General features: G+C 25.8%; 2 protein-coding genes across 2 annotated transcripts; both read left to right on the top strand.

Moving 5' to 3' along the window:
* Window positions 1–3,038: 3,038 nt before the first annotated feature.
* LOC118068790 (myosin light chain kinase, smooth muscle-like) lies at window positions 3,039–10,903 on the top strand. The gene is made up of 7 exons (XM_035086459.1): window positions 3,039–3,276; window positions 3,406–3,496; window positions 4,118–4,321; window positions 5,780–5,921; window positions 7,260–7,459; window positions 7,763–7,915; window positions 9,205–10,903. The coding sequence occupies exons 1-7, from the start codon at window positions 3,243–3,245 to the stop codon at window positions 10,565–10,567; spliced, it is 2,187 nt and encodes a 728-aa protein (XP_034942350.1). The 5' UTR covers window positions 3,039–3,242; the 3' UTR covers window positions 10,568–10,903.
* Window positions 10,904–11,912: 1,009 nt separating this feature from the next.
* Window positions 11,913–13,219, top strand: LOC118068796 (U11/U12 small nuclear ribonucleoprotein 35 kDa protein-like). The gene is made up of 3 exons (XM_035086472.1): window positions 11,913–12,442; window positions 12,507–12,720; window positions 12,897–13,219. The coding sequence occupies exons 1-3, from the start codon at window positions 12,191–12,193 to the stop codon at window positions 13,001–13,003; spliced, it is 573 nt and encodes a 190-aa protein (XP_034942363.1). The 5' UTR covers window positions 11,913–12,190; the 3' UTR covers window positions 13,004–13,219.
* The last annotated feature ends 118 nt before the right edge of the window (window positions 13,220–13,337 follow it).

Raw genomic sequence — 13,337 nt, 5'->3', positions numbered from 1 at the left:
ATAAATATTGATGCAGTTGGTGTGGATTTATATACAAAGGAAGCAGATAATTCGTGTGGTGGATGATGGAAATTTTTTTACACTTTTCATGGATTAAAGGTTAACCGTGAGGGTGTGATCTATTAATCCGGTTGATATGCTTTTAAAAAAGGTTCAATTTAAAGTGGTTTTTGCGTACGGAGAAGAGAAAATAGTTTTGTCAGAAAGGCAATTTCTGGAAGTTGTAGGGTAGGGTGAAGTTGGCTTAATTGAACCAGTTTTAGAAATATGCGTTTTCAATCTGTATGTATTGCAAGTGAATAAACTTAATGTAATTTTATTGGAGTAGTTGTTAATTCAATTTATTTCGTTGGCTCGTACCGTATTTTACTGATCACATATTTCGGAAAATGGTAAAAGTTGGTATTTATTGATCATACTATTCTTGATTTACTGATATTTAATTTTAACCATGAATTGTAAATTAAAATATTGAGATAATATTTTTTTAAATTGTAATGATGTAGATTTTTAATAATTTAAATGTTGAAAAATTACTTTTAAAATAATTTTAGAACAATTTCAACACTGTGTTAAATAAATTTGTTCAGCCTCATCACGTTAAGATTTTGGGTACACTAAAGGAAAAAAATCAAGAGTATTAAGTAAATATGTCAGTGATCCTGTATTCTGTAAGAGAATATACATTAGCATAAAACAACTATTTACTTGATTGCAGAGTTTTGGATAACAATGGCGTACATAAATATATATTCAAATGAAATACTAAGATAATGATTTGAAGTAATTATTTACATTGTGTGAGATGAATAATTGAAATATAGTAATTAAATTTCCTCAGTAAGTAAATTTTTATTACTTTGGAAATTTTAGAATTATTTTTTTTTTTAATAATTTTTATTATTTATAGATATAAAGATAAATGAGAATTTATTTTTTGAATAAAAGGACATTTTCGATATCAAACAGTATAATCGAAGCATTTTCTGAATACTGTAAGTGGACTGAAAAATAGTCAGAAACTGATATGACAAAAAATTTATAGCAATTTCGAATCTGATTATTTTGTTTATAACTTTTTAAAAAGTCAATAACTGTTGAATTAAATGAGTGCATTTTTTATAAATATTTACTTTTGAATAACCGAAATTTTTTTAAACTATATTGAATAAAGTATTTTATCCTTGAACGAAAAATAAATAAATAATTTCGGTAAATAAAAAAAAATCATCACTGAAACGAAGTTTTAATAAAATTTTTCCTCATAATTAAAACCTACTAGAGATAACTTGTTGAAAAATTTGGTAGTTATAAATTTTATTAAAAAATGCAATGAACGAGCTTTTGATGTTTCAGTTGCATTGCTTGAGTATGAATTATCGTAAAAAACACTGCGATCAAGTGAATTTATCTCGCAAAGCAATTAAGTAGTATCTACTTTAAAGATAGATATAATTAGTAAATTTTATAGTTTAAGGATTAAACTCCAAGCTACATTTGGCATACAAGTCAGAGTATAAATCAAAAGAAGTTACATAAACTGGACTTACATGAAAGTTTACTTTGATTTGAACATACACATGGAAATTTTCATTTACTACAATTCTACAACTTGATAGTATATTCCTAAATTGTTGATTCAAAAATAAAACATAACAATAATAATTAAATAATTAACAACTTAATTTTAATCATAAAATACATTAACCTAAAATCAGCCCACTTTCACAAACGTAATAATGTTAATAAATCTTTCATTAAAAATTTCGGTTAAAGATAATTACCAATATTCCATTTTCAAAATAACATATTCAGTGTCAAAGTGAGAATTGAATTATTATCTAGTTGTATTGATATATTTTTTATGAATAAAAATGACAAAATTCATATTGTCAATTACAAAAGATTTTATAAAAAATTCTGCTGTTGAATTCAATAATTGTACAATATGTAAATAAATGGATTTGGTGTCGATATTAATGAATGTAAAGAGTCGATAATTGGCTTTGTTAAATAAACTACTGTATTACATTAAAAATAATTAAATATTACTAGGATAAGGCTTTTAAATGAAACCATGGAAATATTTGAATTAAATTGGTTTCATTTTGGGCATTGGCAATGTTTTTTTATATAGATATACTTTTGAATAATATTTAGTATTTATGAGAAAAAATGAATGAAGGCTGATTTTAAGTTTTAAAAATGGTTAATGGTTAAAAACATTCTAAAATATTTGTCTATTTTTATATGTTTATGCAGATTGTAAACAAAAATGTAGATTGCAAAAGGTGTAATAAATCCGAAATGTAATAACAATGCTAGAATATTTCTTTAAAACTAGTTACTGCCAATTGTTATTGTTATTAAGATTATTATAATTATTAATTGATTTCTATTGAAAAATTTTGAGATAATTTTTTTACTTTATTATTTATCATCTAATTTTTTATTTAAATATAAAATAGTACTTGTTACACAATTTTTGTTGTTATTCTTTCTAAAAAAAAAAGACAAAGTATGATTGGTCAAACGTTATAAAAAAAAATATTATTTGTTGCACTGCATAATTATTAGCACATCGAGCAACAAAAATTCTTTGAATGTTTGACAGCCGTTACCGGAAGTCTATATATTCTATAACTAAAAAAATTAAATAAACATTTATTTTAAGAAGAAATTATCTTCAAGGTAAGACGCGTCAATATAAATAAGAGGAAAAAACATCTCGATAATTATTATCTAAAATTTTCAATAAATAATATGAATAAATAAATTTAAAAAAATGGTATTAAATTAGAAGAGCATATTCAATTTTTCAAAAGTGAATGATAAAAATTTGAAAGAAACGTAATCAATAATTTATAAGATATGAGTGACTATTTTTTATAGAAAATAATTACTTAAAAATTATTGAAGCGAGAAAAATCAAGTCGAAACAGATAACGCAATAATGTATTCTATAAGTATAAGATGAAGTCACGTGATTGCCAACAGAATCTACGGACCTTCGACGGAAAATCTAAATCTGTCCTCGTAAGAGTCAAGAAGAACGAAGAGTCTGTGAAGTGAAGATCTATAAGCCTTCTGAAAATTCAACGTGATTTTAACTCATTGTGTATTCAATCATCTGAATTATTTAAATTTTAATTGAATCACGACTTACTTGTTTTAATTTATTTCGCCTCATTTTTTGTATTTTTCATTTTCAATATTTTTACAACAACCTCGTCATATTCAACATGATTCATGTAGACGAGTCAGACCCAGTTGGCGGTAAGCTTTGTATATCATTTTTATTTTCATATTTTTTGCAAGTGAATTATAATACAAAAAAAAGCATTTTATATCACAAGTATCAAGAAGTAATGTAAAATGCATTGTGTGCTTTTCATTAAATTCCAGAAATAGAGCCCGCCTTTCCATACAGAGATGTAACAGTAAGGCGCGAAAGTAATTTTACTAATAATTATGATTTGGAATTAGAACTCGGTCGGTGAGTATTTCTATAAAAATAAATACACCATATCCTCTTTAATTACATTTTTAATTATTTCTCAAGATCTTTTGTTTCTAATTAAATGACAAAAAATCAAATCATTTTGAAACAAACTAAATTTTTTCTCTAAACCACTACATTGTTTTAATTTTATTTATTTATAAATTTATAAATTTATTCTTCTAAATAAATACAAAAAAATTAATTTAATTTCCATTATTTCCAAATTCATTAAAACAATGAATTTATAAAAAAATATTTGTTAGCTTAAAACATATGCATACATTGAATGTGAATAGAAATAAATAAATAAATGAAGTATAAGGTTATGCGTTGATATTAAAAATTTTAATAACAATAGCTCTGATCAGCTGTAACAGTGGGAAATAATGTACTTAGTATACAATCAAGGTTTTTTGTCTATAAATAAATACACGTGAATTAAACAGTATCAGTACACATCAAGTCACGTTTGTGTATCGTTTTATCTACTGTTGTAGTAGAATGACACTGACATACAACGTGCCAATTAAATACCTTTTTGGCATCTTGACATTCTCAAAATTTCATTCTTGACATACCAATGCAAATAGATATACATTAGTAAAAATATTTTAGTGGGAAATTCGGAACTGTTTATCTTTGTAAAGATAAAAGGAATGATCTCAGATTAGCGGTTAAAATAGTAAATATCACGAAAAAAGAAGACAGAAGATCTGTTGAAAGGGAAGTTGAGATTATGAGACGATTACAGCATCCACGACTTATACAACTTTATGATGCTGTTGATACAAAAAAGCAGTTTTATGTTGTTTTGGAATTGTAAGTAAATTTTATCATTTTATGTTACTAAATTTTTTAATTCCTCAATTGTGGGGCTTAAAAGTGGCTTTTGTCATTTTTATTAGTTTATTTTCAAGGGGATAGATGGTAGTCAAATGGAGGGAAACTTGCATTCAATAAATGGTTACTTTAAAGGATTCTTTTATTGATGATAATAATAATACCCTTGTGTAGAATAAATTTTTCTATAAAACATCCATTTTATTGTTTATAAAAAAAAGTCAGGTACTTTTTTTTATTATTTATCATTATTGTCGTTTATTATTTGTGAAGTAGAAGTTCAGTAGATATCCAAGATGTTTTGCAAATTTTTCAGTCGATCTGCATTATGAGTAGTCCAGTCCTGGTCAATTTACTGGAATGATAAAAAAAATTTTTTTTTCCTCTATTTCAAATCTACATTCAGAGGAGAGTAGATCGAGTTATAGTAAAGCTTTTTGTTTATTTCCAATGTTTCTTTTTCAGAAATGTAGAAAATAATTTATATGTCAAGACTCATGAGTTCTCAGGCAACATTTCAGTCTGTCAGTATTTTTTATTTAGAAAAATGTTGCTAAAAAGTAAATATATTTTCGAATATATTCCATGAACGTAGGAGAGAATAGATCAAAAGAATAGATTAAATTCTGAAAAAATTTTTTTATTGTAAAAAATAAATCCTAGTTGAACTTTTATGTTTATTGACTGGTCTCGATATTATTTTACTTATTCTCACCGGTGTAGTTTCTTTTTAGATCTTCATTTTCCTTTTCACACAAATCAGAAAAATTTTTCCACTAATCTTTGAACCGTTGAACTGATAAAATAATCAATAATTATTATTCCATGTGACCACGAAGTCTGTGATTAATGATTTCACGTTATTTCCTGTAATACTCATGGTTAATAACGTTCAATTATTGTAATGGAATAGAATCTATTATTAAATAATGGAATAAATTTTGAGAATAATGAGCTAATAAAAGTAAACAGATATTTGTAAATGGGTTATAATCATATTTATTACATTCATTATCTACAAAACTATTGAAAAATTTCAGCCCCTATTTTTAAGGATAATATTACGATGCAATTTTTTTCTTGCATTATATTATCCCAGAATCAGCATATTTTTTGTATAAAAATGCATTCGAATGAACTTCTATGAACAAATATCACAATAAAATTTTAAATTCAGCGGATTATGATGAATCAAAAAAACATGTTATTATAATTGACGTGAATTTCCCTACTCTGGTAATTACTATTTATTGATTATTTAATTGTCAATAAAAGAATTCCTTTGAAGATGTATTTTAATTGAATTCATAGAAAAAAAAAACTTAAAAAATGCTTATTTAGATTTAGTTTAAAAATCTTTAATTATGCAGTACAAGTGTGACTAAATGAATTTGTTATATGACAGTTTTTTATTTTTTTTTCTTTTGGTGTCAATAGGATTGAAGGAGGTGAGTTATTTGAACGTGTAATAGATGATGATTTCGTTCTTACGGAACGTAGTTGTGCAGTATTCATGCGACAGATTTGTGAAGGCATAGAATTTGTACATTCACAAAATATTTTGCATCTTGATTTAAAGGTTTATTTTGATTTACTTATAATTATTTACTGGGAAGTTGCCAAATTTTGTTCTGCCTAATTTCATGTTTCTAAAATTTGCAAAAAATTCGAGAGAAAACTAAATACTTGTCAGCTTAAAATTACTCGCAGTAAATTAACAAATGTAGTGCAGTTGAAATATTTTAACATATTTCAAAAGCTACCGTATATTTCGTTCTATTTAATGCTTGTTTAATTCATTTTTCCTCACTTCATTAAAGGAGAAAAATTGTAATTAATGAATAAGAGAATAATTAATAAATAAAATAAAAGTAGATAAAAGACTCTTGTTATTATTTTTTAATTTTTTAACGTAAAATTATAATGAGTATCTTCTTTATTTTAAAATCTATATTATAAAAGTTAAGTAATTTTACGTATTATGTTGTTAATTTACTGACCATCAAAGTAATTTATACTTTATATCATTATACAACTTTTTATCGTAAAAGTCTGACATATCCATTTATAGTAGTTAATTCTTTATGATTGAAAACAATGTTACAATGAGCTTTTTCTTTTTTTTTAGAAAAATATTTCTATTAAAATGACGTAAATACTAAAATAAAACATGCAGTATTTTATTTTGCATGAATTTTTTGTGTTGTATATTCATCAAAAAATCAGTATGGGTAAAGGATTTCTTTATTAATGAAAAAGGGTAGACGATAACGAGATTTGGCAATTTGAGTTCATACAGGAAAACTAGGGACAAGATAAACGTTTTAAGAAAATTAAAAATATATATAATTCACAAGTTTAAGTACTTTATTTACTTTAAAAAAATTTAAAGTTTGTCATATGAATAATTACGTTTTAATCTTTATGTTTAAAAAACTTTAAAAATATAAATAATATTCACATTAATACTTTTATTGAAATAATTATTGTTGTTTTTATAGAATGATTATTCAATTACATACATGGGTGTATGAATAATTTAAATGATTATTAGTACCCTTTTACAACTCCAATAAAATTATCCATAGTACAGTTCGAGATACTGTGTTTTTGTATGTTTCAATATTATACAATTTATCTTGCCTTCAGTTTTTCACACTCATATAAAATAAATTGAATTGAGTCTTTATAATTTGAATAATTTCCACCAATCATTTTATCAAATTATTAAATCATGGAATTTTCAACTGAATCTATTAGTTATGAATTGAAAAGACATTATTCAAACTATTGAAAGAACTATATTTAATTATAATTAATAATAATAATAATTATTATTATTACTACAATATTTTAAATAATTGAAAAATAAGCCGAAAATATTTCAATCGATAATAATAATTATGTTTTATAACAGCCAGAAAATATATTGTGCTTAACCAAAGAAGGCAATAGAATAAAGATAATAGACTTCGGCTTAGCAAGACTCTACGACCCGAAAAAAAAATTACAAGTATTATTTGGTACACCGGAGTTCGTGGCGCCTGAAGTGGTCAATTTTGATGAAATTGGATTTGGCACAGATATGTGGAGCATTGGAGTTATTTGCTACGTTTTGTAATTATTTTTCTCCTTAACAATGCATTTTTATACTCAATTATCCGATAACATGATAAAAATTTTTGCGTAAGCAACATTTGAAAAATTTTCCTCATTTTTAATGAACTAGTTCATTATTAATGAATAAAGATTCATTCATTAATAATATTAAAATTTCTTAATATTCTAAAGTAATTGGGTTTAAGAGTAATTTTTATTCAATTAACGATAGTAATGTTTACGCAGAAATAATCTTCATGTGTAAATTAAATTACAATAGAGCTTAATTTCCATGTTTCATTAATTATTCTTTGTTCATAGACTGTCCGGATTATCGCCGTTTATGGGTGACACTGACATTGAAACAATGGCTAACGTAACAATAGCAAAATATGATTTTGATCATGAAGCTTTTGCTAACATATCGGAAGAGGCTAAGGATTTTATTCGTTGCCTCTTAGTCAAAAATAAAGAGTGAGACTTTTTTTAAATTATTTTTATCATATCATTTTTATTCTTTTAAAATATTTCTTAAAAAGTATTTTATTTCAATCATATCAATTTTCATCTATTAGTTGTTAGTATCACAATCATCAATAATATCCGTTGTAGATGAAATGATAACAATAATAATATTAATATCCATAACAATAACAATATTAATAATATTTTTGATTTGCTATTATTCATTTACTTATTTTTTTTGTCTTTCGTGACTCGATAGAGCATTAACTTATTTATTATTTTGCATTTATTATTACACTGTTGAATATCGTTATATTTTTTAATTTTCTGGAAAAAAAGTGATACATTGATTTCGATTTAAAATAAAATAACTACTTACAAAAAAATTTTTGAATGGTTACAAGAATTTTCTGGTTGTATTGAGAAACACATAACACCAATTTGAATGTGCTTTTAAAAATGTATCGTAGTGATGAATAAATATTTCTTTTTTTCTTTTAAAATGTCGAAAAAAATTTAAAAAAACGAACATTTTAATTTATTAACTGTAACAATGTAATAATTCCAAAAAATGTAAAGAATCGAAAAAAAAAGGAAAAATCGAAATTGCAAAATTTATTTAATTTTTAATGAATAGCTCGATATTTTTGGTGTATTGGAGAGGTTCAAATAAATATTTTGTAGTCGTTTCAGAAACTTTCAATAGAAGCTAATATGAACTTCAATAGAAACAACAATAAACATGATACACAAAAGATATTGAAGAATAATAAGTAGAGTGAAAAATTTTTACTTTTGTTTTTGAAAAAAGTGTCAAATTTTGAAATTTATATAACCTTTATCAACAAACCTCAAAGAATAAAAGTTAAATAACTAAAGTACAATATTCTTTTAAATAAAAGTTTGCAAATAAAATGTTATTTAAAAGTCAATATCATTTTTTGTTTATTATTCTGATATTTGAACAAAAAAAAATGCTATAAGTTTAAATAATGTTTGTTTTTTCCTTTTAAACATGACATATCAGCTTTAGTAGCCAATGTATCACTTATATTGATTGAAATATAAGAATTTATTGCAAAAAATATTGACAACAATAACGATACTCAACTATAATAATTAGTCAAACAGCAACATGCTTTATTTCGATGATCACGACTAACTTTTCAATTAAAACGTTTATTATACCCAAAGGACAAAATCCCCAATAAAGTACAATCTATACAGAGAGCACGAAAGACATAAAATCAGTGATAAACTTGATGAAAATGAAGTTTAGGTTAAACAAATATTTACAGAAAACGTGGAACGGCCAGTCAATGCCGCAATCACCCATGGTTAATTCGGAAAAAAGAACAACGAACTGCAAGCTTCAAAAAAAAAAAGCAACTTGAAGAAACACAATTATCAAATTCCAAACAATCGATAATATCACCAATTAAAAATGATACCAAGAATAAAGGCATTAATAAAAAACAACAAGTACCTGAAAATAGTCTGAAAGGCAATAATGAGCTAGATGTAACCAAAGACAATTTAAAAATATTTGTTGAACGCTGGAGAGATCATCCAAATAGTCCATACATGATGGAAAATAATTCACCAGATTTAGATTCACTAGCAATAGCACGGAGTTCACATCAAGTAAGTGGTTCCGTGTCACTACGAGGTCAAAGTCCATCACCACCTGAAAGTATTTGTAGCTTCACATCAGAAATTTCAGAATCATCATCTCTATTTGATAATAATTATCGTGATAACAACAAGTCATCATTCTTGGATGTCGTTGGTTTTTCTTGTTTTGATCGTCGAGCATCTGAAGGATTTACAACTAAATCCGACTTCCTACATCAATCACAGCAATACCAGCAGCACTATTCCGTACCAAAAGATCAGTTATCAAAAATGCTACTTGCTGAGAACATCATAAAACTCTCTGATCAACTTAGATCACAGATTTATATCACATCAGCTGATAAAACTACTGACTCTACAGAGAATCATCGTTGTGAATCAATATCATCAGTATTGTCAACAACTGGGAAGTCAAAATTAAGCATACCAAATAACAACGCAAAAGGATCTAGTAGTGTTATAACAAGAACAAAAACAACTGAAAAGAATTCTATTGTTCAGAATAAGCAGAATAATAATCAAGTCAATGAAATAACGGAAAAATTGATGTCGTTGAGTAGAAACAGGAAATTAAATGGTACAAAATTTAATGGTAATAAAAGTTATGATGAGCAAAAGACAGTAAATAGCACAGGATTCACGCAAATGAAGCCATCAATTAAAATAACTGATGCAGAAAATAACAATCAAAATATAGATTTAACACCACCATGGAGAAGATCTAAAATTAAGCACCGTTTTAGTGAAACATGTCGTGATGTACCACGAATTTATAGTTTACAAAATATACACAAAAGTATAACTCTAGATGAGCAAGCTACAAGTGCTAAAGATTTGCTATTACAATTACTAGATGTGTGGGAAGAGAAACAAACAATGCAATTAGGTGTACGCAGTAAATCTATCAGCATTGACAGAAGTGATGAAGAAAGTATTGCTAGAAAATCAATTAATACACTAGCTGAATATTTTCAATCTGTCCAACAATGTAACAAACAACCTATCGATACTGATAGTGATGATTGACTTGAAATTCTAAAACAATCATTGGATTCAATTTATCATTGATTTTAATGATCATAATAGTAAAAACAGCAATAATAATATAAAATAATTCATGCGTCTGTGGATGCTTGAACATGCGAGTAATTTTAATACTTAATCAATTTAATATTTAGTCAATCATTGAATCATTACTCACATGTTATTAATTTAATTGTCATCTCTAAATGACTCAATAAATAATAATTAAAGAAGTATTTACTTCGAATTATATCAAATATCAGTTATGAAATAACTCAATATCATCTATTAAAAATATGTACAAAAAGAAAATGCATATTATTATTGATAAGTCGGTTTGATTTCAGTAAAAGACCACGTGCTGGTCCACTACAGGAACATCGATGGTTCGCTGCAGCTTTGGATAATCCCATTTCTAAAGTAAGACTTAAGAGATATGTTATTAAAAAGAGGTGGATTAAAGCAGTGAATACCATACTTGCACTTCAACGAATGGGAGCACATATTAAGTTTGACCTTGCCTGAATTTTTTCATTGATTTTATTATGTCAAATAATTCTGGGTATTGAGATTTTTTTCTATTTTCGACTGTTACAATAAAAAAAAATTGTGCATTGATTGGAGAGCTCAAGAATAAAAAATAACACTTACCTAGGTTAATGATGAGTTTTAATTAAATTCGAGATAAAGTATTGAAGTGACAGAAGAATAAAAAGAAGTACAAATATAATAATACATATTCTTGAAGTGATGTTGAAAAATAATTATATATTTTTTATTTTAAAAAAATATATGAAAAAAAATGTTTTTGAGCTTTTCAATAAAAGTGTATCATTGATGAGTTACACAATGATTATATTCATAAGTCAATTTTGAGAAGGAAACTATTTAAGTATTCTATGTTCCAATATTTGTTAACGAATAATTAAATGTCATACTATAATTGATCATATTCTCTTTCTATTGTTTTGAAGTTATACAAATGTGTATATATCTATATAAAAAATTAATAAACAATCAATATACTTTTACTTTATAAATATCAATTAATTAATTCACAACTTTCTTGTACATTTAAGGTAATTAATCAACGTTTCAGATTGTATGAATACAAATTCAACTATGCATTAGTAATATATACTTTTTTTACAAGTAATTTTCATATACTATATTTTTTTAAAAATATTTTCCAACTGTTATGGATGGTTTATCGATTCCAAAAATTATAAAAACTTTTATCATAAGAAAAAATAACCAACGTCATAATTATCGACACTTGATAAATTAAATCTTCAAACCTACTGTCGATAACATAGGTTGAATTGTTTTGCTGTAAGGTTAGGTTTGTTTAGAATGTAAAAAGAAGTCAGTTTCCATCATAAATAGTAGTTAAAATTAAAAATATTATAATTTCGTTTTTTATCTAATATCATTCTTTTATTTTGGTAAGAAAACTAGTTTACAGAACATCCAATATTATTGATCTTGCTATTTTTAAACAATAAACAACAAAAATCTCCCATCCATCACCATCCACTGCACAAAACATGTCTGAAGTAAACATAGATTTTACCATTTATGAGCATTGAAGAAATAGAATTTGAAACAGGAAATGGTAGCTGTTAAATGGTAGTTAATCTGTCAGTAAAAATGTCGAAAGATGTGATGAAAAATTGGAGTCCCTATGCAAAAGTTTATGAACCTCTTAAAGCTGGAAGTATTGATGGTACTGATACAGAACCTCATGACAGAGCTATTACACGTGCAATTAGGTCTTATTATGCACCTCCACCGCAGTTTGCTTGTAAATCAGTACCATCACGTACGCTATTTGTTGCTCGATTTAGTCCCAAAACTACCAAACAACATTTGATTGAGGTAATACACGTACAACATGATATATGAATTGAAAAAATTCATTAACTATGTTTATTTATTATAGCTATTTTCAACGGTTGGTGAAGTAATATCAGCCAAAATAATCGTTGATATTGTAACGGGACAGTCTCAGTGTTATGGATTTGTTGAAATGTCTACTGATGATGAAACTAGAAGAGCTGTTAGACGATTAAATGAGGCCAGTTTAAAGGGGTATAAGATATTTGTTGATTTTGAATGTGGAAGAACTATGGAAGGTTGGAAGCCTAGAAGATTAGGTGAATTTTTTAGCTATGATTTAATTGTTCAGAAATTTTGTTTAATAAACAAAATTTAAATCAATGAACTCATCATTTTTACTGATTACATTATGTTGATACAAATGCATTGTCTAATTAATCTATAAGTTTTTTTATATATTAATTACTGTTTACTGTAATGAATTATGAATTAGGTGGAGGTTTTGGTGGAAGAAAAGAATCTGGTCAACTAAGGTTTGGAGGACGAGATCGACCATTTAAGAAGCCTATCATAACTAATATCAAATCCAATCAGAAGTGATACCACATAGTAAGAATATTATATTACATATCTATCATAAATATCCAATGTCTGATCTAACATTATACGGACCATAAACTTCATTTTTTCAAAAACTCTAAACGTCAGAGAGAAAATTTATTTGTACATATGTCTTGCCTAGATCAAAGTTAACCAAAAAAAAAGTATGTGGCACTATTTCAATTCTAATGTAAAATAAAACTTAATTCAATTTTCTAAAAATTGTTGTGTATTCCCGAAGCTCCGAAATAATTATTTATCTCGCTTGGAAGTTGACGAAAATAGTTTGAGTAAAAGATGATGATGTTATATTAATGTTAGCAGTAGGCTTGAA

This window comes from Chelonus insularis, unplaced genomic scaffold (assembly GCF_013357705.1).
Source record: "Chelonus insularis isolate UGA/USDA-ARS -01 unplaced genomic scaffold, ASM1335770v1 contig_401_pilon, whole genome shotgun sequence".
Lineage (NCBI taxonomy): Eukaryota > Metazoa > Arthropoda > Insecta > Hymenoptera > Braconidae > Chelonus > Chelonus insularis.
This window is presented reverse-complemented; position numbering and strand designations above follow the sequence as displayed.